Consider the following 26282-nt stretch of genomic DNA (forward strand, 5'->3'; position numbering starts at 1 on the left):
TCTTGCCACCCAGAACTGCTTCTTTTTCCCTTTGGAGCGTGTGCTGGTAAAAGCAGGGTGTTACTCTTAAGCTCTTGTTGCCGCCCGTGTCAGGCGTTTGGCCTCAAAGCGTCGTGTGCGACGTCATGCGATGGCAACGAGCCGGCCATCTGTTGATAGTAGCTGTTGTCAGCAGCATGATGTGACACAGCACAGACATGCAGCGGAGCTCTGCTCTCCTCGCTCACTCCCAGACACACGAATCGTCCCTTCTCCCATGTAGACCTGGTTCCAGAGGTGTGGACTCGAGTCACATGACTTGGACTCGAGTCAGACTCGAGTCATTAATTTTATGACTTTAGACTTGACTTGAAAAAATGTTCTAAGACTTGTGACTTGACTTGGACTTTTACACCAATGACTTGGGACTTGAATTAGACTTGAACCGGTTTACTTGAAAAGACTTGATATTTTACCCCAAATACAAAATTTAACATGCATATTATATAGAGATTGAAAATGTGACGTCATTCACGGGTAGAACCGCAAAGGATTCTGGGAACTCGTGGCAAGCGGTACTAGCGCACGCAGGCTTTCAATTAAAATCAGTTATACAGCGATAAAAAGAAACACAAAAATGTCAAGAAGCTGTTGTATTATTAACTGCAATAGCCGGTCGCATGACAGCCACGGGAAGCCGACGGGTAAAGAGATCGGTTGTTATCGGATTACGTCGTTGAAGAGAAATTGTTCAGCCATGTTTCCGAAGTAACAAAGAGGCGACGGGTGGCCTGGATTGCAGCCATTCAAAGCTCAAATATAACGTCCCAGAACACTCCAGCTCACAGGTTAGTCTGCTCCAAGCATTTACACAAAGGTCAGTCTGCTGTTGTAGTTAATGCGTCATTTTTCTTAACATAATTGGTGATATAGGTTACAAGTAAGTCTGGCGCTGAACAGAAATTGTCGCTCCTTTGTTTATTGTGCATAAATAGTGAATTGTCCTGACACAATATTGCGTTTCGCTTCTGTTATTATGGTACATTGACAAAAACATGTACTTTTATTCACAGAGTAAAACAGTTGTTTTGTATCACTAATTGCCCAGTACGATTACAGCATACAGTATTATTGTCACTGCTACATTTCTGTGATGGGTACCAGAAATTATTTCCACTGCTAATTAATTACCGTTGAGCTCAAAGGTCCTATTAATAAACGGTTAACAAATCTGTATTTATGACGACGATTTGTGAGACTGGTAAACTTATGATACGTACGATGGTCTTTACTTTCTACACGGTGCATTTCAAAGTCCTGCACCCATCCGTCGGTAAACTGTACCTGGGCTTGTTGCAGTGACCTGAAGTTACTAAACTTCATGAGTGTATGCACTCACTCCAAGAACCGTATGATTATAAATATGCATATAAATATGCTACGATGAGATAGCTGACTTCATCTAACTAGCAAATGTTTTCCAGGCTACGTTGGTGATGCAGTTTTTTTTTAATGTGTATGATATTTTTGTCATGCGATTTGTCCTACAACCGCATCCAAGAATAACATGCAGCTTATCTCAGAACTGTCGGTGAAAATTATTCTTGGAGCTAGGTTTAATTGAGCTGCATTTTAAAGAGGTGCAATTTCACAATTTGTGTATATTTTCTAAGTTCACTATTTTGTCATGTGTTGAGAAAAACACAGATTTTAAAATTACATGGTCTAATATTTACATTTAGCATAACTGCAACATTATTTTTTCGTTTTTTTTTTTTTTTTAAAGACTCGAAAGGACTTGAAATTCAAAGTTTCAGACTTGTGACTTGACTCGGACTTTTACACCAGTGACTTGAGACTCGACTCTGACTTGCCTGACATTACTTGAGACTTGACTTGAGACTTGAGGATAAATACTTGAGACTTACTTGAGACTTGCAAAACAATGACTTGGTCCCACCTCTGCCTGGTTCCCATGACAACCTCCCATCTGAGTGGTTTCACTCTGCGAGGCCGCGAGGAGTGACTGGCGGTGATAAATGGAAACAGCATCAGAGCCATTACCGTTTTAATGCGCTGTCTCATGGCCTCCCTTCTTCTCTCTTTGTCTCTCACTTCTTGTTACCTTTCTTCTGATTTTCTCTGGATTTTCTTTGTCCCTCTTTCTCTTATCAACCCTCCCTTTTTTTACTTGCTCGCCTCATCCTTTCTCCTTCTCCCTCTGTGGTGGTCTCCCATCTTCACTCTTTGCCTTATTTTGTTATCTTTCTTTTGACTATTTCTGCTGTATCTCTTGTTCCCCTTCCCACTCATCATCCTTCTGTTGTCAACATCTTCATCACCTCGCCTCCTCCTCACATCCTCTGTCCCTGTGCATCTCTGTTTCTCTCTCTGCTGCCCTGTTGTGGCGGTGCAGTGACCTGCAGCCGTCGTTGGACAGAGTGAGGAGCGCCAGCACCACGTGTTTGAGACCAGACTTTCACTCTACTGACAGAGACAGGTATCAGAAGAACATGCACACCATCACCTCTATCTGCACTCTTTTTCTGATGGAGTCATTCAACTTTTTGGGTGTTAGGATGCTGCATGTCTCCACTTCCCTTCACATCATGTGCCCCTTTCATACATGAGTAAATTTGCCATTATACACCCTCATTTAAAAAAAATAACCCAACTCAAACTATCTAGTTGTTTGCATATCTCAGTTCGTTTAACCTCCAAGACAGATGAAGGAGTTAAACAGGAACAGATAAGATTATAAACCACAAAGGTCCCAGCAAGCGTAACTGAGTGCAGCTTCTCTCAGATATTATTTGCAGATATGCTTATTCAGTTTCTTCCCAAGAGTCATATACTAAGATTGATTCCACCCTGCAGTCAGTAAACAGAAAAAATGGCAACATGGATACTGTGCATTTATTATTTATTTATTTGCAAATAATAAGGTGAGGATAAGGAGAGAGATCGGCCAGTAAATCAACAGCTTCACCTTCACACTCATCCCTTTCTGTACGTCTCTACCTGAGCCAGTAATCCACCGTTTCCCATTGGAGAATCCTGGCCTCAGACTTGGCGATGCTATTTCTTATCCCAGCTTCTTCAAACACAGCTGCAAACTGCCCCATTGTAAGCTGGAAATCCATTGAGCAGGTCCACATAGCCGCAAAAAGCAGAATCACAAAAAGCTGACAATCGCTGTCATCTTCACTGCACATAGAAATTCTGTCCGCACCGATTATCATGAGCCCTGGTGGAGTCTGATTGCTGGTATAACTGCTGACCGAGCTCTTGTTAGGAACATATAGGGATGTAACAGCTGGTGACACCATGTTTGATCCTCTGTAGTCTGTGAGGAAGGTTTAATTTTACAGATGCAACAAAAACTGTGTTATTATAATTCTAGTTCTTCTGGTATTTTTACCACCGTGTCAGTTTGTTTGCTCACAGAAACGTGTCTCTGTGGAGCTTTTACCTGATGTTGTGCCATGAAGTTGAAAGCAGCCTTCACTGTCCCTTTCCTCACTAACAACCTCTCTCCCACTGGGATGCTCCTCCTCCCTCCCACCTTCCCACCCCTCCAGGTGTTCCAACTCTTTGCCCCGAACGACTCCCCCAAGCCCCAGGATCTTAGTAGAACATGTGGCCCCTGAGGAAGACAGGTACACCGGGTCCACCCCCCTGTGCCGACCCCTGACACGCTGCGGTTCTGCTTGCCTGCTCATACGTCCCTGAACTCTCACTTGAAAGCCTATCCTGTAGCCTGAAGCTTGTCCTGTAGTGATATGTACATCGTAGATCTTGTGATCAGCACCGCTTCCAACCCTTTTCCTGTAAATATTTGTTGTCTAAGGCTGTATAATCTCTCCTTTGTTGTGCTGCACCTGCTTCTCTCTTCTGAATTTCTTCACTTCTCTGGCTTGAAAGCACTTTTGCAGCTATGCAGCTTCCATAAACCAATAGAAAGACTGAGTTTGAACCTTTTTATAGTATTTCTTGCCCAGAGCTCAGTTGGGCCATTCTCTGCATCGCCATTTTCCACATCGTGTTTGTTTTTCTTCCTCTCTCTCTGTGGCCGCTGTGTGCCAACACAGGCAGTCTAACAGTTCTCCAGGTCCAAACTGTCCAAAGGGCAGCAGAAAAAGCCTGGAGGGGGACAGGTAAGCTCATTCATTCATTCATTTACCTGTGTTTCCACCTCATTACCCTAATCCCTTCCTTTTTCTCCAGAGGGATCATATTTAACCATCTGTTCCTTTTGGTCATGTGTGGAATTTTTTTTTCTTGTTCAAATCTAAGAAATCCTCAGAAAGACCTTAGATATAAACACATTGATCCATATTTGTGATTTGTTTTGTACAGTAAATGGAGCTTCGCTGACAAAAACTGGGTTTCTGTGTTTTATATGTTTGGAATTAAGCAAGAAAAAAAGCCTTTTTTTAATAATCGAGAAGCCAAACTGACTTTTTATTCTCTGTGCAAAGTTATGTTTGTCCAATCTTCCCTTCAGTGCTGTGTACTTGCACACCTCTGGATTGCTTCAGGCACACATCACAAAAAAGAGCCAAACTTTTCTCTCAAAGACCTTGCACAATGCACAAGTCAGGAAAATTCAAAAAACAGTGAACATGGTTCTGGCTCGGACCCTGCTGACTTCTCTGCTGAAGATAGAAGGCTATTTGGGAGGGTGTAGTTTGTTTGTTTTTTAATCATCTTAAACATTAAAGTACAGTCAGTTTGACCCAGAAGATGATGCTCTCCATCTAAACTCTACGGTGAAATTAGAGATCAGTGATCTGAAAATAGAGCTGAAGATAGAGGCAGTGCTGAAAGCGGTTCAGAGGTGCATGATGACACGGCCTTGAAGAACAAAACAGATAAATTTAACTCTGGTCAAGTTTTTGATTGTTTTCTTGTATTATATTAGGATTTTCTTTACATTTCATAATTGTAATATGTTAAGCCCCGCCTTCTGTAAGCTGACTTTTTCTGATTGGCTGCCCCTTTAGATTAAAAACAAAAAAAAACTGCAGGTGGGCCGATTAGACCATGATTAATATGACCATCCACCACTGAAACAGACTGTTTGTGTTGTTTTGAGTTGCTATCTTTCTGTTTTTATTCCTTTTTATTTGCTGATGGCAGTCGCATCCAGCCCACCTCTATCCTGAGGGGCAGTAGAGGGAGAGGAGGCCCTCTGAGGCCCTTTGGCCAGACAGTCCTGTCAGGGTCTTGTCCTAACTCACCACGGCTGGACAGGTGCATGCTGTTGCCAGAGCCCCGCCTCCCCTCACCTGGTTTCCTCTCTGTTACACTGAGTGCACAGATACTACCTATATCAGCCATATCCCAGTATGATCTTTATGATATGTTGCTCACAAGTGATGTGATATTTTTATAAATTGTCTGTACATAAAGTATTTGAAGTATTTTGGGGATCTGTAGAAATACTCAGACACACTCGGTGAATCTTCCTTTGCTTCTCCTGCAGCTTCATTGATGATTCTGATCAGTTTCTCTCCTATCTTGACCTTTGACCTTTACCATTGACCCCAGTTTGTTGCTTCTGTGACTGAGTGTTGGGTCTCACTTGAATGAGAGATTAATCTCTTTATCATTATATGTATGTATAACTAATTTTCGCACCTCCTTGTGTGTTCATGTCCTGCAGAGCACACCCTTATGGCAGCCCGACTTCCCCAGCGGGGACTCCCTCATCAGGTCGCAGGGGCAGGCAGCTCCCTCAGCTCCCCGCTAAAAGCAGCAGTATAGAGCAAGGTGCGTTGTGTGTGGAGAAAAATTCATAAGAAAAAACATGTATCGCTACAGTTTGATAGTTGTAATCATTCGCATCAAACTGTTGTCAAAGTGAATAACTAAAAGGATTTTTAAATGCATCAGGTTTGTCCCATTACTGGACCAGTGACATCAGAACAACAGCCCTGCGCCGTCACCTCAGTGTGTATTATAGTGGCGTTTGTCAGATGTCTGCTTCACACCCTGAAATTTAGGAAAACACGCCCCTTCACAACAGTAACCGAGCTTATTGACAAATGAAAAGTGCATGAAGGCCAAAGCACACCTTGTATTGTTCTTTGACTGACAGCAGTTTTGATGAGTAGCACTTATTGACACCCTATGATTAGAACGGGCTAAAATTAGAGAGCCTTATAATAATGAGTAACTGTAGTGACTGAACCTGTTTTAAAATTCTGGATTGCAGCTCTACCAGCTTCAATGCTGCACCCTTAAAAGTTAAACCCTCTAATTATGGTCACATATTGTGTTTTATAGCCAGGTACTGGGACCTCCAGGTTGAAAAGGGTTAACAGCCTTTAAATTGTCAGTGCAGAGGAGTGCTGAGTAGATAAAACTCATATGCACTTATGTAGGCTGCGCTCATGTTTGACTCTATGCCCACAGCTTCAGTGCCTTTAAGGTTTTTTTGGCCTGAATTTTGTCTTTCATCTGTCGGATTAGGACGTTTAGCGTACAATAAATCTCTGTGTCCTTCTCACCAGGAGTGAGATTTGAAAATTACATGATGCCATTTGAAGGACTGTAAAAATGATCAACTGCAGTGTTAGGTCACTTCAAACAGCAGAACTGAAGCATGACAAATGGTCACTCTTTAACCCCTCAAGCCCGGCGCTATTAAATTTCACCTGAAAGACAATATCTCCAATTTCTGTCACCAACAGCAGCACAACAGTGAAGGATTAGGATGTGGAAATGCATATAATGAGTCTCCACATCACAATCACCAGGCTGGAGTGAAACGTTCAGCCACATTCATTTAAAAAAATCCTGTTTTAACAATTCGCAGCTGTAATTCTTCCAGATTTGACTCAGCAGGAAAAAAATTCAGTCATAGTTTAGTCAGTTGCACTGGCTCTTGTTGTTTGTGTTTTAATGACCTCTGGGGTCAAAAGGGTTAATTTATTTTTTAAACTCTCAAAAAAAGAGCCTGAAACACACAGTTCAGGGCAAAACAACAAACCTATCAAAAATCCCTGAAAGCAGTTCAGGAAGCTGTCAGCATAAAGTAAGTGCATCAAGATTTCTGTCTGCTCAGCACTCCTTTGATTGAAAAAAACAATATAAACAGTATGAAAACTGTGGAGTTTTCATACTGTTTAGAACTGTAGGTGTAGAGCAGAGTGTGCAGGGACAACACTGCACCGTTAATGAAACCGATTTAGCTATTACATGTAAGAGAGTTCATAAAGTCAGACTGAATGTGAAACTTTTATTTGCATTAACTGCTGAAGAAAAAATGTCTTTTTATGTCTGTTTGATATAATAATCAGATAGTGATTGTATAATTCAGTCAGTCTTATTTTAGTATTTTTGATCCACTTTCACTTGTTTTATTAACATTACTGCATTTCACTATTTATACAAACTCAACATTTCCTGGTGGTTTAAAATTAAAACCTTCACAGGGTTTCACTGGACTAAACATTACATGTCTTAAAAAGACTTTTATTTTGAAACATTTGTGGAAAACTCATACATTCAACTCATACCTTATTTCCTAAAAGGTAAAGATGTATTTAAAAATGATAAATTCTGTTATTTAACTAGAGAAAAGGTGGTTGCGAAAAAGTGAGTTGCGGACTTAAATACAGTATCAAACAATCAGCCTTTAATGGCGTCGATGCAGGAAATAGCAAAGTCTAAAATAATCCAGAGCATATGCCAAACAGAGCTACTGCAGGGAATAAGTTACCAGAAAACTCTAGAACGTCCTCAAGGACACAGAACGAGGATACAAACAGCAAAAAGGGACAACTGAACAAAGGACAAGGGGAGAGTGAGACAATATATTCATAGAAGGGTGAGTAAGAGTGGAGACACCTGGGAGACACAGCTAAACCAAACAAGCTAAAACCTACAAGTAATGTCAGGGACTAGAAAGAGAGAGCATATTTCCCCACATGTTGTCTTCACTTCTTTGGCTTCCTGTTAAATCCAGAATCAAATTTAAAAGGTCCCGTCTTATCTTAATGACCTTGTAGAACCATATCAGCCCATTAGAGCACTTCGCTCTCGCTCTGTAGGCCTACTTGTTGTTCCTAGAGTATTTAAAAGTAGAATGGGAGGCAGAGCCTTCAGTTTTCAGGCCCCTCTTCTGTGGAACCAGCTTCCAGTTTGGATTCAGGAGACAGACACTATCTCTACTTTTCCTTTTTTGATAAAGTATACAGATAAGGCTGAATCAGGTGACCCTGACTCCTCCTTTATGTGCACTGCAATAAGTGTAGGCGTTGGGGGATTCCCATGATGCACTGAGTGTTTCTTTTTCACTCACTGTGTTTTTATACACCTCTCTGCATTTAATTATGAGTTATTATTAATCTCTGGCTCTCTTCCACAGCTTGTCTTTATCCTGACCCACGACCATGACAGTATTATTCTTAAGTTTAATTTCTGCTGCATGAAATTAGCTAGATTTTAAGACTTTATCAGACTTTAAAACATCAGTCACTGTCTGGTAGATTTCTCAGCACTCACTTGCCTGCTGATGGCGCCAAGAGTCTTAGTATATTTCCAAATTCTCTCAAGTGGCTCTTTTTCCAAAGAGCTCCGGGTTGTTGGTGTTCTCACAGTTGTGGCGTTTAGGAATATGCGCTCAGGTGGGAATTTATTTTTTGTGCAACTCTAAAATGTAAAATAAGTTTAACAGCTGTTTGATTGAAAGCATTAACTTCAGGGAATTTGGTTTTAGTCCCTCTAAAACTTTAGCCTATGTCAGTTTTCCTCACTTTCCAGTGCTATTACAGTATATGTGTGTCCTTCTGGTTCACATTCACTGGTTTTCTCTGCAAAGATAAATTTTTAAACACTAAAGTAGGATTTCACCTAACCATAAATCCAAATCCGGCATTCCCAGAAGACCTGGATTGGAATTTGAAATTTATACTTTTTCAGTGCAGATCTAAAGTGTCTTTGAGTCTTCCTGATGGAGTTTCCAGTGCACATAATGCTCCACCTAGTGTCAGAACCCATGTCCTGCATCCACAGGAAACACTATCCAATTAAAACACGTGTATTTTATTTTTCTTCATGGGTTTTGCTTTTTTCTCAGTGACATGCTTTTATCCATATCCTTTGTCTTTTTAAAAATGTTGTGCCTCAGCCCTCGCAGTGGAGGAGCGAGCCCGACAGCTGCAGATGAAAGTACATTCCTACCGGCCTTCAGCCTCCCATGACCCTGAGACAAACCTCAAGACCAAACGGGAGGTGAGTGTTTGTATTCGCTGCTCACCTCTTCCTTCTGGACTTTATAAACAATGTATTTGTTATTTATTCGTCCTCAGTTTGAACAAATGTACTGAGCTTCCCACCCTCCTTCACTTTACCTCCATCTTTAGATGTATGCAGAACAGAGGCGCAGCAGCGACAACATGTCGGCCAGATCTTCAGACAGCGATATGAGCGACGTGTCGGCGATCTCCCGTGCCAGCAGTGCCTCCCGCCTCAGTAGCACCAGCTACATGTCTATCCAATCAGAACGGCCCGGGGGACGACTCAGGTCAGTTGTGACTGTAAAGGCTGCTTTTTAACACCACAGCCATCATTTTTAATACTCTAATTAAACCCAGATGTCGGAGAAGTGCATGCTGATCACAGTCTGTCTTTCCTTTTCTTGCACGCCACTTGCCGTTGCATGTTTGTGTCCTTCTGCATGCTCTGATTCTTCCACCCACACGCACGCAAACACATGAACGCACAAACACACATAACTCAGATCCAAGTCATTAGAGGAGGACAAGAAGGACAGGAGGATCTCGTGGGGGGTGGATGGAGAGGAGGAGGAGAACGAAGGTGGAAAGAGGCAGTTCTCCGAGGAGCTGAAGCACAGGAGACACACTGTGGCAGGAGACACGAGAGAGTCCAGGTAAAGAGTTGTCACACGGTGAATCCACCCATGATGGCAAACGGTCCATCTGCTCACTGCACAACTAGGTCCACATAGACCTCTCAAGTCCAAAGAAAGGCCGTCAGAAGCTATTAAAGGTGGAAACATAAGCAGTTTATATAGAGGTGGTTTATTATAGTTTATTGTAGATGTAGATGTGGAACCTTTCTTTCTGGAGAAAGAAATCTCCAGTGAAATCTCCATATTTATGGGTAACTCCTGTTACCCATCTGCAGTGGCTTTAACAACAAATTAGGAGAACTAGATCACAAACATAAGGCCCGGGGTCCAGGATCAGTCCGGCAAAGACTCCACCCACTGGGTGGCTTTGAAAAAAGTGAAGGAACATTTTTGGATCACCAAAACATTTTCTGTAATTTTACACATTTATAAGAGTTCATTTATTACAACAGCATTTCTCTATCATGTTTGTTTATCACTGTGACACAATGAGCACTTTGGCACTTATTTTTCTAGGATATCTGTAGATCTAAACATCTATCTATAGATGTCTCAAAATATCTCAAGATTAAAAGTGTAGATAAACCTCTTAATGCTGTCAGAAAGGTCAGAGTTCAAAGTTTTAGACATCCCTGAACTAGATTTCACGTTGCTGTAAGTGATTTTTTACATTCTCCAGTTGTAAAAATGTGCAGCCTGAACACTGAATTTTATACCCCGTGTCTGTCAACTTATCCACTTCATGTTGCTGAACGTCAGAAGCGGCGGTGAGCGTGGATGTAAACACCTGAAAGTCCAAGTCGAGAACAGAAAATTTAACAGTGTGTGAGCAGATTTGTTTGCTTTAACCATCAACCCGGCGGGCTTATGTTTGATCTGAGCCTGGACTTAAAATTAAACTCAGACTTTCTTTTTTTAAAACTGTTACTGTTCAAGCTATTAGCCTGCTAAATCAAATAGTATACTTTTGATTCATTTCCATAAAAACAGGTAAGCACTCCAAGTCAGCCTCAACATGTTAAGATATTTTTCTCCACCTAAAAGTTTTTTCTCTGTTATTAAGATTAAGATAACCTTAGGGTGCTGCAAACACACATTTAAAAAAATGTCCTTTTGTGTTACACAGCTTGATGACTTTTAATCACGTTAACAGCATTAGTCCCATCTGTGGTGCTAATCATTATTCCTCCCTGAGCCATAGGTGGATTCAAAAGTCAGCACCAAGACGAGTTCCACATAAATCGCTAACACAAACACGAGTTGCATAATTCAAAATTAAGCACCAGCTGAACTAACACTACACATTTGGGAAAATAAGAAGCTGAGCCAAAAGGATCAACATCAGTTGACCTGAGACGGCTAAAAATAGAGGGGAAAAAACAACCGATTAAAAAAAAGTGAAAGGAACCTTTTTTTAGGAAGAGGGTACTAGGAGGGAAAGAGTCTGTCAGATCTCACTTTAATATTTATTTTGAAAGTAGATATTTAAAACGTTTCTTACTTTCTGTCAGTTACATTCTGTTAAAAACGGCGGCCAATGTTTCAAGTCATGAGGTCACTGTGTAAGTAATTCCTGTCAGCCAAAAGTTCAGACTTAAGGCTGCTTTAAAGCTCAATTACAGGCTGTTTTTTCTACCCTTGGATTTGTATGATGTCACAGAGAGCAGATAACCTAATATGGTCATCTTAATCACAAAGCTCGGGGTGTGAACAGAGACGTCCCACCAAGCTGCTGTTGAATTCTGCAGCCGATTGGAAGAAAGTTTTCTAAAACAGAGGAAAAGGGAGCTTAAATGGGATGTTTCAGACAGAGGATGAACTGAAGGAGGGGTCCAGCAGAGGACGAAGGAGGTACTGTGAGTCATACAGAGCTACTCTAGTTGAATCCAAGAGCAAAAATATGCTGGAAGTAAGTGAAATAGAACCTCTTTCAAAAGAGACTTTTTTAGTCTCCTTATATACAGCTACACACACACACACACACTTACTTCAGCAGCTGACCAGTAACAGACTGCTGACAAGGACAAATGACCCCATCTCACTGCTCCACAGTGAGCCAGGTGATGATGTAGTGCAGCTTATTAGCTGGCTAATGTATTGAGGTGTGAGAGAAAAGAGAAAAAAGGACGGGCGTTCTTTACACAGATCAATCCAAACCAGGTTTTTTAAAAGCAGCTCGGACTCGGATGTCAGAGGCTTGTATGTTAGGAATAGATTATTTTCTTTATTTAGTTTATCACCAGTAAAACAAAAGCAACCACAGTCACATGCACAGAGCCAAAAGTATGTGGACAGTCACATTAGCTCCGTCAGCAGGCATTAATCAGATTCTCTGAGCCTTCACTCTTCTGGGAAGACTTGTTTGTGGGGATTTTTTCCCATTCAGACACATTAGTGAGGAAGGCCGAGCCTCGCTCTCCATCAGTGCTTCTGTTCATCCCAAAGGCTCTTTACTCCTCTACCTACAATCATTTTGTTATGGACCCATTTGTCCAACACCAAACTCGCTTTATCGTTGCAGTTTTTAACCTTAAGATTTATCTTAGGAGGTGCTAGCTTGAAACGAGCCCTGTAAGTATAAGAATCTCAACTTGAAAACAAACTAATTCAACCTTTAATAGTTTCAGGGCCAAAATGAACAAACTGGGATCTATGAGTCAGAGAGAGAAAATTCTGATGTACAGCATCCCCACCTCACTGATGTGTGAAAAACTCAACACACATTGACACATCTGCCTAATCAAACTGGAATATTAAAGTAAATAACAGCCTTTAACAGTGAGTCAGTGACACTGATGTCACTGACTCACTGTTAAGAGCATTACCTGAAAAAAAGAAGTTACTGTGTAGCACAGAAGCACACTAATTTTAATCCTTCAAAAAATGAGGTTTGCATATTAATTTAAGACACAGGGGTCCGCTTATTTTTCCCATGGGCTGCACATTCAAACTCAAAATTACAGAGAGGAAAAATTAGATGTGCAAAAGAAGAAAAGAATGTATTACTGAAAGATAAAAACCACCTGGTGTGGTGGTGGTGGTGGTGGTGGTGCATTTTGCAGTTAAATTCCTGTCCTGCAGCAACTCCGTCAGTATTTGTGGAGGTATTTCCATATTTCAGTTTCACACCTTCGAGGTTCTGGCTTACATGCAACCACTTGATGTGAATTTCTGCTCTGTTGCCATCTAGATAACAACAGATTTGCAGCTTTTGCTGATTTATCACAGTTAATTTCCGTATCACAAACAGATTCCATGTAATTGCAAACTTGACCCCATTCAACTGTAAACTGGTAGCAGACTGACTCCATCTAATTGCAGAGACCACAAGTTCTTTGCACACAGTCGCACATTTTAACAGTCCGTGGGGAGCGACTCACTTTCAAATCAGGCCTTGTGTAGCTGGTAGAGGAACTCTGGCTTAATTGTGGTAATGCTGCACAGTCGGTGTACTGGTTATGCATTACCGGGTAATGCAGGAGCCATTTTGACATTGTTTAGCCTTCCGTTGGGAGTCCCTCAGTGTTCGAAAACAAGAGAGGTCTAGTATTACAGTGAGGCTTTCAGATTTTCATATCCCGTTGTTTGCATGCTGGAAACAAAGAACGCGTGTAATGGACTGAGCAGCATTTTATTCAGTTCAAACACAGAGTTGGATTTTAAAAGCAGACAGTGGAGTCAGACTACATTTATAAAAGCTGGTCAGTGTCAGAAAGCCTGTAATGTGTTTTTAGACAGAGGGTGGGCAGGAATTAGTAACGAGTTGATGCACATCGACTGCAGGCCGCGGGTCAGTTTTCACTCAGAGCTGGATATTAATGCAAGCATTCAGTGGATATTTTCACGTCTCCTCCAGGCCGCTTTGATGATGGCTTGTGGAAGTGACTGAGTGCATACAGAGGAGATTAGACAGTCTTTACATCTTTTTCTGTTACAGCTGTCCTTTAACCTATCCTTCCTCTTTAATTCCCCCACATGTTTGATGTAGTTCTCCTTCCTAATTCCTAATAATTGATGAGCTGCTGCTCATTTAAGCTTTTGTGAGTCCTGCCTTCTACTGCATTTGTTTGCATAGACGTTTGTGGTCAGACACGCTGACATTTCAGAATAAAACCACACAAACAGACAAATGCATAAATTTTCCTGCTGACATTTTAAAAATGAGCTGGAAAAAACACACACACACAAATCACAAGCCTTTTAGCCAAAAACAGCAAATGTGATTAGACTGATTTTTTTCCCCTGTGCCTGTTTATATGTGTTTGTGTTTGTGTAATCCTCCTCGCATGTCTCAGATCCCTCCTTGCATGCATCCTGTGCTGTGACTGCCTGGACCCCCTCCACCCTCAAGACCTGGATCCTCCCCTTCCACCCTACCCCTGTTCTACACGCCCTTCTCTAACTCCCCTGCAGGGAGAGGTGGAGAGGCCTCAAACCACCCTCCCGCTTTCTCCTCTTGGTCACTGGGCTGTAGCTGTCAGGGACCCACAGGGAGCGGAGAGTTTGGGTGATAGGGGCAGCGTAGCTGGACTCTCTTGCAGTACTTTGGCCCCCTCTGAGCTGATGGACATGCGACAGCTCCTCCGAATCCCTAGGAGACAGCATCGATTGCTGGACACGTTCTGTCCGTGTGTAGTGGCTTGTTTAAGAAGACTGAACTTTAATAGATAATATGCTCAGCTATAAACTGCTGGAACATTCTACTTCATTTTTATTCTCTTTTTTTGAGGGTTTCACAGCACAGCTCTGTTACCAACCACTTATGATTTGGCTTCGATTATTTCAGAAGTGTCTAAATAGGGAAGAAAACATAAAGGGCCAAACATATAGTTCCTTTATATGAGTCAAATGATTAGGAATGTAGATGTCACTTAAAAGCCTATTATAGTTAACTTACAAGGAAAAATGTGACAAATAAAAACTAGACAGGAGAAAAAAACAATTAACTGAAACTATAATTGGAAATTAAGTTTTAGTCTTAAAACTTAATTTTAATGTGCTCAGATTGGTCAACAGAGCAGACATGAGGCTAAACGACATGTTTAATGACATTAAAACTGTAAGATGTCAAGTTTGGCTTGTAAAGCTTGAGTTTTGACTCATGTGACACGTTGATGATTATACTGCATTTCTTTTCTTTGGGACTCCAGACTTTTATTTGATGCTCTTTTATTAAACACGCTCCCTCAGCAATGTTCGTCATCCCCACCTCCCATCAGTCATGCTGTTTTTGTTGTTGTGCCACAGTAAAGGTACAGTACACTCGAAGTAAAAGAGAGCTTAATAACAACATCTATCAAACACACCAGGTCACAAAGTCACGCTTCGCCTTCTCTCTCCAGTCGGCAGATGCGAGCGTCCATGGGCCGCAGCATGCTGAAGAGTTCCAGCGTGAGCGGAGAGATCTACACCCAGGAGCGCACAGACGGCAGCCAATCAGACACGGCGCTGGGCACGGTGGGCAGCGGCAGCAAGAAGAGACGCTCCAGCCTCAGCGCGCGGGTGGTGGCCATCGTTGGCAACCGTCGCAGCCGCAGCACGTCGCAGATCAGCGGCCCCGGTGAGTCGGCGGTTTCAGGGATTTGCTGGAATTTCATAGGACTGTATTTAAAAAAAAAACTTAAAACTAAAGATTTTGGACCATGTTAGTTTTTTGGAAGCAGACATGACAATATTTAGAAAAGAGGGTGGAGATACCTAACATCCATAACATCCATCTGCTGTATGTCACTTTCCAAAAGCTTTCTCTAATCTGATTCCATCCTCTGCTAACCTGCATTCTTTTTTCCATTAAAGGTACAATATGTAAAGTTTAATTAAATGCATGATGTAATCTGCAAGATCTGACTTCTTGAGGAATGTTAATGAGCGAGGAAGTCTCTCACGCCTCAGAATGATATTTTAATAATGCAAGAAGTCCCAACCTGATTGAAGAGGGTTAATATGAGAAAGCCCGCTGGCTCTGTGGACACACACTGCATTACTGTGCTAATCAGCTCACTGAGATCCTTTCTGCACTTTCTCAGAGGTGTGCAGAGGGTGGCAACATATCCAGTATATGGAAAACATCAACTGTAATGCCTGTTCCAAAATCCGAAGTAACCAGTTCAGACCAGCTGCACTTACATCCTTTGTCGTGAAAATCTTTGAAAACATGACGTGTGCTTAATTGGTGATAAACTAGATTCACTGCGGTTTGCTTGTCTAGTGGGCAAAGCTCTTCATTCTAGACAGCGCATATAAGAATCTTGAAAACCAAAATCTTACATGGGAGGTTTATTTGCAGATTTTTCTTCCACGTTCAATGAGATGCAGTCCCGACATTACCCGATCACATTTATTGTTGCTTTTCATTTTTTTAACTGACAGAGTTCAGTGGGCTTTTGGAAATGCCTGCATGCCCAATCCTATTATCTCAAACTCTGGCTCCCCACAAGGCTAAGTCGTTCTCCTCTGCTTTTTATCATGTGCACAGACAGCTGCACGAATTCTCAGTGGGGCAGATTTCTGGTCAAGTTTTCTGATGACACTGGGCTGAAAGTCAGAGCACATTGGTGCTTTGCCTGCATTTGTCAAGTGACAAACTTCTTGCCTTTAATTTGACTTAAACTAAGGAATTAGTGAATTTGATGCAAGCAATCAAAAAGCGTGGAGACAAAACCCAAACGCAGACAGACTCAAAGAAACTGAAAAGACGCCTTTAATTTTATAGGTGTAGAGTACCAAAAGAGTAAATACTCACTCCAGAGGTAACCAAGCAAACTGGACAGAGCTGAAAGTAATTAAAACAACAAGGCAAGTAAAATTAAATACAAAACACAAGTAGCAACCAGCTACCAAAATAAAACAGGAAACGGAGACTTAAGATGCCAAAGGACACCGGGGTGGTTAGACCAACTTTAGCACAAACGTTAAGAACAGAAACAATTCAAACACTAACAGAAACCACATTACAGAGGTAATAAGAGCTCAAAAACCTGAAAGCAATACACCAATAATTCTAAACAATAAAAGTCACAACTAAAACCAAAACAGAGGATTTTTAGTGATTCTAAAACACAAAACTCCAGGACAGTGACACAAACACACAGTTAGTGGTTCAACGAGGACAACAAAGAATCGACTTGTTGCAGAAGCTGAAGTCTTTCAGTGTTTCCTTTAATATTTTCCTTCTTGTGCTGGTTCAGTGGGTTGTATATGAAGGACAGACACAAACTTTGCAACATTAAAATCTTTGTCAAGATTATTTGAGTCCAGTTAAAAAACCCGTGCTCACCTTGGAAGAATCACACGGTTCATTTTTCTCAAGTGAATTTATTTTATTGTCCTCAGGTCGGCACTGTCATGCTTCTCATGCATAATAGATGCATGAGAAGCAAACTACTCAGATTCCTTCATACCTTCTTTCTAGGGGTGCAACGATATTCGTATTGAACCGTTCGATACAGTGCTTTCGGTTCGGTACGCATATGTATCGAACAATACAACATTTGTAATTTATTTTATCAACTTTCCTTCTGACGATGCTGTCTGTGTGGAGCGCTCAGTGAATCTGCGTTCGACTACTCCGCCTAGGCTGCACTGTCAAGCGCAGATCCACTGAGTGCTCCACACAGACAGCATAGTCAGAAGGAAGAGCGCAGGGCACCTCCCCCACCCTCATTCAGATCTGGCGTTTGGAATTATTTTGGTTTTCATGTGACGTATGACCCTGAAGGTAAGCGAGTCATGGACTAAAGTAAAACAGTATGTTGGATGTGCCATGCAATGCTCAATTACATGGGTGGGAACTAGTGTGTTAGCGCAGTTAGCTCGTTAACGTGTTGGCCGTCTAGCCCCATGCACGGGGCGATCGGCGGTAGCTCGTTAACGGAGATTTGCCGTGTTGTGGCGTTAAGGTCATTTCAACGAGATTAACCTGAAAGCACTAGTGGGAACACAACGAATATGACTGCACATTTACGCCGACATCATCCTAGTGCAAAGACAAGTGGAAGCAGACAAAAAAAAGCAAGCATGCTACTAACTTTAGCCGAGTCATTTAGACAGCTGTTAGCACATGATTCTCCTTATGCTGCTGAGAATATAGCCCAGAAGAAGCGGATAGTATAGCTTTTATTTTGGAAAGAGACATTTCTCTGTAATAAACTCTCTTTTCCAAAGATGAGTGATTCCTCAATCAGATACAGGGCTCGCAATATCGCTAGCCTGACATCCTGGGGCTAGCGATTTTTCCAGTCGGGGTACCAAAATCTATCTCTGCCCTGCCCGTCGGCTATTGTAGGAAGGAAAAATATATGTCAATGCTTTTGCATTCTTTCAGAAATGTAGCTGGGTAATTATGTCATTGGCATCGGTGAGCCACTGTCAATATGTGACATATTGAAATCGCGTTTGAATTTGCGCTTGTTTTTTTGCTTTCACTTTGCAATCGTGCAAACTGTGTATAGAGAGCGACAGCACTGATCTGTGAGTGATGATAATTTGTGCACCAATTCCTCTGACATCGTCTTATTAATCGTTAGCTTACTATGCAAACATGACAAGTGAAATCTCCCGCAGCTTAAACATGTGAGAGGTTGATCGCGCAGAGAATCGCTGAGCTTATGTGAGTGCGCGTGTAAAAGCATTTCAGTTCTGCTGAGCCAAATAAGACAGGTCGGGGTGAAGAAGTGACAGCCAAAGAAAAGCTTACCACAAAACGGAGAAGTTATGACAAATCAGACTATAAGGCAAAAAGAAAGTGCAGCTTTATGGTTTCATGGACAAAAGAATTTCTGTGGCTGCAATATGACGAGCTAAATAACCAGGGCTGCACATAAGTGGTCCGCAGGTGCGCATTCGCTGTCAAAATAAAAAACACGCACAAGGGTTAGGGTTAAATTTAAAAACTGTACTTTTGAGTTAAAATATATATTTATAATTTTAATAAATGACAAATTAAAAATGCATGAACATTTTTTTTGTATCGAAAAAATATCAAACCGTGACACCAAAGTATCGAACCGAACCGTGAATTTTGTGTATCGTTGCACCCCTACTTCTTTCTTTGAGCTGCTAAATGTGAAGAAAAGTAGTTTGTTCTTCTAAATACAAGTCCCTGTGGGGGCAGTTATGCTGTGAGATTTTAACGTTGAGCTGCTCACTGACAAACTGAATGCTGTGCATGCTGGATTGTGACTTCTATGTCATTATTTATTGGGCTCTTCCCAAAAGAGCTACACAGGCCCGCTCTCTTGTGGGCCTGCTGCCTGCAGGAGGGGCCACAGGGCTTCGGTGCTGTGTGGATTCTCTTAGTGGGTGGAAACGCCTCGGTGTCCTTCCAAAAGAGCTGGGGGGCAGGGAGGCAGAGGTCTGGGGATCCCCAAAAGTTTTAGTCATATGACTCTATACTTTTCCAGATTCTTCATTTTTGCCTACAAAAGGACATGCAAAGTGCAAACCTTGATTACATTATCTAATTTAACCAAACCCAGGAGTCTAGGTGATTTCTCTTGTTGGTTTTCTCTAAAGAAAATATGGTTAAAACAGCAGCTGCACCGTTAAACTACTGTGTGCGATCACTTCGACTTAGAGAATGCAGGTTTGAACCCTTAAGCTACAGCTAAGCTAATAACAACCACATCCATACAGAAATATTCATTGCATTTTGTCCCGAGGTACAGACTGTACCCAAGCACCGCAAATTGAAAGTGTCCTTTTGTTCTGTAAAAGACAAACTTCTGCTGCTGTCGCTGGCCCAGCGCTCGTCATAAAGACAAACAACCACAGCTCGGCTCGCGGTCACACAACAGAGTGTGGCTCGTCCGAGCCCAGCATCCACTTCCACCACCGGGGCATGTACGATGAAAGCCAAATGCTGTACTTCTCTTCATTGTAGAGGGCATAAAAAGCTATTAGAGAATATTAGGCCTTCAGGGGGTCGCTCGCCCACTGCCACTGATGTAGAGAGGGGAGAGAGGAAGTAGAGAAAGGACGAACATCAGCCTAATGTAAAAAAGTCTCTCTTGGTCATGATGGATGATGCCGAATGCAGGTAAGAGAGGCTCACTTGTATTTTCTAAACTATTTACTGTGAGGTTTTAGACACAGGATAAAGGGAGGCTCAGAAATGTTGTTTTCCAACATCATGAGTCAGAAGGCAGACGCGCCCCTGTCCGAGATGCCACACAGTGGGGTTTTTTGGCTGTTTTTCTGCCCAACAATTTCCTGTTTACTGCTGGTGAACAGATTCTACAGAACATGGGCGCAACTTTGACCGTGGTTCAGACAGCGAGATCAAACAGTCCTGAACTGGATCTGTGGGCTATCTTGTGATATTCAGCTTTGTCTAACATATGAATGGTTTACTGTTTAGGCCACTGAGTGAACTCTGTCCTCTGAAAATGCAGAAACATTATTCTAAGTTAGACCAAACTCCAAAACCACAACAGCAAAATCTTTGTGTGAATCCTGATACTCTGGGATTTTCCACCTTCTAGATGAATCACTTTGTGGGGTCATTTGAGTAATCACTCATGATAAGGGACTACCAAGAATAATAATATCTTTATTTAAAAACAGTAGCACCTTTCAAGAACAAGTTACAGTTTTCTTTACAAAGGCAAGAGCAGTGCACGACTGCACATTTCCTTCAAGGCTTAAAATGTTCGTGTAAAGCGTGAACTGAGTCTGAGTCTCCGGATATTTGGATGCGATCTATACTTAAAAACATTAAGATAATGTCTCCAAACTTTTCTCACGTCATTTTGATGTGCATTTGTTGTGTTGTGTTTTTAAGGAGCACTATAATTAAACCATTACCTAAAAAGCTCTTATTTGATCCATCTGTCTCCATCTGGCTAATTATAGGCCAATTTCTAACCTTCTTTTTATTTCAAAGATTCTCCAAAGAGTTCAGTTCAGTTCATTTTTATTTCAAACATTTCAAACATGTGCCTTCACAATCATTACAAAATATCATTCCATTATTTGTTTGAAAAGGAGTAGTTGTCAAGCAGCTGGATGATGATCTAGAGGAGCATTAAAACAGCTAGTGAAGGTTACAAATCATCGTTTTATGGCCGTTGACAGTGGACTCCTCTCTGTGCTTGTCCTGCTCGTCCTCAGTACAGCACACACAACTGATCCGAAATTACAAACTCAGACGCACCACTGGTGTTTTTGTTTGAATCCTACATATCTCATAAATTTAGTTTTGTTGATTTAAACGAGGAGCGTTCCACAGATCTCAATGTTTGGACCACTATTTTTACATTATACATGTTTCCCCTCAATAGTGTTACAGAGCACTGGATACATTTTCATTGCTATGCAGATGATACCTAAAGCCAAATGACACAAATCCATCCATCCTAACCATGTGCTTCTTAATTCAGTTTTATTTGTATATATTGTAGGTCAAAGACACTGCAATATTAGTTATAGAAACAAATATGATCAAATGTCCCCATATGAGCAACACGTGGCAACAGCGGGAAGGAAGAACTCCCTTTTAACAGGAAGAGACCTCCAACAGAACCAAGCTCAGAGAGGGGCGGGGCCATCTGCAAACGCAAACCATGAACAATATAAAACGTGCAGTGGTGCCATATAAATAAAAATATCCTCTGCTTTGTTCATGTTTTAATTGTGGGAGGGGAATGTATAACTCCTAATTGTTGTAAGTATCTATAGCTTCAGCCTAACAACTTTCCTGTGGTATCGGTTTTAAAGAAAAGAGCCATTCCTTCACTGGAGTCTGTTATCAAAATATTGTCTGCTTGATGATTCTTCCTCTCGCTCTCGTTTACCTCCAGAGGGGAAGAGTAAGAAGGAGAAAGGAGCGTCGATCCAGAGGAGCACGGAGACCGGCATGGCCGTGGAGCTGACGAGGAACATGAGCCGGCAGCCCAGCAGAGAGTCCAACAACGGCAGCATGAACAGCTGCAACTCTGAGGGGAAGTCAGTAAACCCGTCCCTCTGCTACTCGTCATCTGCACTCTCTGTGTCACAAAGACGTCCTGAATGAAATGAGTTAGAGTGACAGTAATGACTGCATGTCAGCATGTTCTGAGGGAGACATCCATTCCCGCCTGCGGGTATTTCTGTATGTGTTGGCCGACTGAGAGTAAACACAGTCTAATATAACGAGCACGCAGTTTAAAAATGAGTCAGCGTGGAGAGTGTGAGGCGACGATAAAACCAAAACTCAGACAGAGTCAAATTAAGACCGGGTGTTTTCTGTCGCTTGGACAATCACGTAGATATTTTTTCTTGTTATAAATAATGAGTGCAAGTGAAATTCTCCTGGAGGCAGCAAAGTGAATCCACCACATGTGCTGACTGAGTGGGGCCATCAGCAAGACTGATGACACATTTGTATATAGGTTGGTGATTTTTAGAGTTAATAATGGGCTGTTTTGTGTTTTCTGTGGTAGCTTGATCTTTTCTGGAGTGAATCTAGGTGCCAGCAGTCAATTCAGTGACTTCCTGGATGGACTCGGACCAGCTCAGTTAGTGGGAAGACAAACACTGGCTACTCCTGCCATCGGTACAAAACCTCTTCTCTCTTCTTTTGAATTATTTGGGGTATTTTTTAAAGCTTTATTTGTGCATGCATGGATAGATGTTGTAAAGGTTTTTTTGCATTTAACAATGAATCAGAAAATGCCAGAAAATGTCAGAAATCATTAGTATTGTAATGTTTTTGCTACTTTACTTTGTATTTTTGTGTGTCTTGAGTATTTCTAGCATGAATTTCTCTGACATATTTTGGATATTTCTGGTATTTTATTTTAAATGTTGATTGTGCCATTCATCCTCTTCTCTTGGTCGTGAGGCATCAATCTAAGCAGACAATCCCAGTCTTCCATCTTCCCAGCCTCTCCTCCACTTCTTCAGGTGGGAAGACGTTCCCGAGTCAGCCGAGAAATGTGATCTTTCCAGCATGTCGTGGTTCATTTCACACTGGGCCACAGACTGCTCCAGTGCAAGTTGGAGGTCACTGCTTGATAAAGCCAGCGGAGCTACATCATCTACGAAAATCAAGCACGAGATCCTCAGGCCACATAGCCTTGAGAAATTCAGGGAAAATCTCATTCGCCCCATTCACTGTGTCCACTGCAGAAGGTCTGTCAGTGGGGCTGAGAAGATCCTTGATGTATTCCTCACACCACCAAACTATGTCCTGAGTTGAGGTCAGCAGCGTTGCATCCCTGCTATAAAAAGTGTTTGCAGGGAGCTGTCCACGCCACTCGAGTCACCTGACGATTTGCCGGACTTCCTTCAAGGTCGACTAAAAGTCCTGCTCAATGGCCTCGCTGAGCTCCTCCCATACCTGAGTTTTTTGGTACTGCAAGAGCTGCAATCCACTTGGCCTGTTGGTACCTGTCAGCTGCCTCTGCTCACCATGCTTGATAGAATCCCTCCCACTGCTTGATGGCTCCTTTAACCTCTGCTGTTCATCTGATTCAGGGATTACCGCCACACTAGGGTCCGCTTTCCACAGAATGCTGTTAAAGTTTTGCTCAAAGTGAGAGCTGAAGAGCTTGACACTCTGGCCTTTGCCAAGTTCACCCTCACTGTCCAACATCTTCCATTGCCACCTGATGCAACTCACCAACAGGTGGTGAAGTGCAAAAATGAATCACTGACCTGCGACGCAGGGTGTCCTGGTGCCACGTGGACTTTTGGACACCCTCATGCTTGAACATTGTGTTCAATTTGGAGAAACTGCGGTGCAGCCAGTCCCTCCCATTCACACTCCTCTAGATCATTCTGTCATTGCCCATGTGAGCATTTAAGTCCTCCAGTAGGACAATGCAGCAATGTTCAGCACATGAGTGCACACGACAATCAGGACATAGGGAGGGAGAAAGAGAGACTGTTTTCATGTTCTTATAACTATTAATTTTATATTTTTATTGTTTCTTATGATTATTTGTACTTAATCTTGTTCTTTTTTATTGTTATTGTTGATGATGATCAATTTAATTGTGCCAGGCTGAGAGTGTTACCTATGCATTAAGTCTGCGCTCCTGTCGGTAGTAGATGTTGGTGTTGAGCTCTTTGTTTTCTTATTTTTTGTGCTGTGTTTTTTAGGTGATATCCAGATCGGTATGATGGAGAAAAAGGGTCAGCTGGAGGTGGAGGTGATCAGAGCACGAGGACTTGTACAGAAGCCAGGATCCAAATCTCTCCCTGGTAAGCGCCCAACCTGACTGAAGCCGCCACAGACCAACTAATCCCTCCATCACTCACACACATGTTATTATAATCCAGTATATACACTCGACTCAAGCTCACCTGTTCTTTGCGTTCGTACAACCAGCCCTGAGAGCCGATAGTGTTCCCACTAATGGCTTTTTTTATTGCTCTGTTTCTGCCGTCAGCTCCATATGTCAAAGTCTATCTGCTGAATAATGGAGCGTACGTAGCCAAAAAGAAAACCAAGATTGCACGGAAAACACTTGACCCACTGTACCAGCAAGCACTGCTATTTGAGGAGAGCCCGCAGGGGAAAGTGTTACAGGTGAGCAGGAGATTTATTTCCCTTCATCACAAAGTTAAATGCTTCCCCCCCTCCTACTTCATGCTGACGGAAATCGAGCAGAGCAACATGACAACGTGAAATTATTTTTTCCTTCAGGTGATTGTATGGGGAGACTATGGCCGCATGGACCATAAAAGCTTCATGGGAGTTGCACAAATCTTATTGGAGGAGCTGGACTTATCAAGCACAGTCATCGGTTGGTACAAGCTGTTCCCACCATCCTCTCTGGTGGATCCGACACTCGCCTCCCTGACGCGACGAGCTTCTCAGTCGTCTCTCGACAGCTCGTCCGGACCGCCCGGGGTCCGATCTTAGTGGACAAACAGCTCTACACCACCGAGAAAAAACTAAAACTAAAACTCGGAGAGAAATGAAATACTAACGGCAGAAATGTAGAACAACAACAATCAGAAACACGAGAAAGCTTTGTTGAAATCTGACAATCACTCCTGCCGCGGTTAATTTTGTCTGTCGTAGGGAGCGTCGCATTTCAGTGTTTCATGTCCATTCGAGGAAAAGTCTCTGTGTTTTCTCTGTGTGTGCTGAAGAAGCCGTGCAGCAGCTGTCCAGACAGTACCAGAGAATCCAAACGAAGCAGGGTGGCTTTTAACCGAATCAACAATAGCAAAGAAATGTATGTAAAGCATCGGAATGTATGGACTCGAGACAAGAGGTAATCACCCTCCGCTCCTGCAGGCGGCGCTGCGCTCCCTGCAGTGGCCTCCTCCAGAACCCCAACAGACTGCTGGTATTCCCGTCCCCGCCGTGTGTGGGGGACGGGGTGCTCAGTCTGGAAGCACAGGGCCTTCTTCTGGTGCCTAGACCTCGGAGCCGCATTACTGGTCCCCCCCTCTCTGTGGAAAGATCCTCTTTTCAATATGTTTACCATGGCTGCTCTGAAGCCGCACCGTTTCAGCGTGTTTGCTTTGTTGTTCATTTCTTTCCCTTCGTTACTACTGGCACAAGATGTTTTTAAAAATGCTCATGATAATGTTGTCAGTCTGGTGTGTGCATGGAGAGTAAAAATAAAATACAAGAGATTAAAAAAAAAAAGAAGCTATTAAATGTCTGCAAGTGTAATGCAGGAAGAGGGAACAGGTTAGATTTTTACATGTGAGATTAGCGTTGTTTTGCTGGCAAGCGTGCAGGCCAGTCGTCTTTGTATAGTTGTATATTAGGCCTCCCAGGAGGTTGACCAATAAGTAAAATTTATGTCACTTTGAAATATCACAAGGGTACAATGTCAATGTAAAAAAAAGAAAACGTAAATCTTTGTTCACCTATGTGAGAGCGAGACAGGGGCGTCTAATTTTTCACATTTTTTGGGAGGCACATTCCCTCCCTCCCGGCATGTTAAAGGTTTTTATCCAATCTTTAGTTCAACATTTTTTTCTTTTTAAATTTAAACACAAGCACAAGAGCTTGATTTTTTTACAACAAAAAGTTTAACGTTTTGAAGAAAAAAATAATAATACATAGCTAAAAAAATCAAAAACAAAAAAAAGGACAAAAAGCAGCAATCCTCCCGTCACCGGTTCTCTTCATCGTTTCGTCTCGACGTTCGGAGGCAAACAGAACAACAAATATTGTCACAGTTTTTTCCTCGTGCATCTCGGTGAATGTGGGCCAATCAGATCGATCCGTCGGGACGCCAACGCTCATCCTCCGTCCGGCCTGCAGGCTCCTCCCACCCGGAGGGGGGAGGGGCAGCATGACTTTGGAACCCGTTCCAAGCTGCATGCACATTTTTGTAAACAAACAAACAAACAAAAAAAATCTAGATACGCGTGTTAGCTCCACATACTGTAGGGCCGCTTGTATGTTGCATGCAGTTGTACAGTTTGCTCGTACTTGAATATTAAAGAGATAAAACCAAGAAACTGAAGC

At 42.3% G+C, this 26282-nt stretch overlaps 1 protein-coding gene across 4 annotated transcripts in view; it reads left to right on the top strand.

Moving 5' to 3' along the window:
* rims1b (regulating synaptic membrane exocytosis 1b) overlaps positions 1-24845 on the top strand; it is an 87963-nt gene extending 63118 nt beyond the window's left edge. Inside the window, exons 23-36 of one of the 4 annotated variants that reach the window (XM_085355217.1) lie at positions 2396-2479; positions 3561-3638; positions 4071-4136; positions 5122-5235; positions 5648-5754; positions 9119-9222; positions 9354-9514; positions 9731-9880; positions 15205-15422; positions 21661-21805; positions 22282-22394; positions 23945-24046; positions 24235-24374; positions 24492-24845. In XM_085355217.1, the coding sequence (XP_085211343.1) occupies positions 2396-2479; positions 3561-3638; positions 4071-4136; positions 5122-5235; positions 5648-5754; positions 9119-9222; positions 9354-9514; positions 9731-9880; positions 15205-15422; positions 21661-21805; positions 22282-22394; positions 23945-24046; positions 24235-24374; positions 24492-24710 (1801 nt within the window). In that variant the 3' untranslated portion in view covers positions 24711-24845. Of the gene's footprint in view, positions 1-2395; positions 2480-3560; positions 3639-4070; positions 4137-5121; positions 5329-5647; positions 5755-9118; positions 9223-9353; positions 9515-9730; positions 9881-15204; positions 15423-21660; positions 21806-22281; positions 22395-23944; positions 24047-24234; positions 24375-24491 lie in introns of all 4 variants that reach the window. The other 3 variants (XM_085355216.1, XM_085355218.1, XM_085355219.1) reach the window with 3 other exon arrangements.
* Positions 24846-26282: the final 1437 nt, after the last annotated feature.

This window comes from Diplotaxodon limnothrissa, linkage group LG6, assembly GCF_057381915.1.
Source record: "Diplotaxodon limnothrissa isolate DT_005_m linkage group LG6, D_limnothrissa_male_GT1.1, whole genome shotgun sequence".
NCBI classification, from domain to species: domain Eukaryota; kingdom Metazoa; phylum Chordata; class Actinopteri; order Cichliformes; family Cichlidae; genus Diplotaxodon; species Diplotaxodon limnothrissa.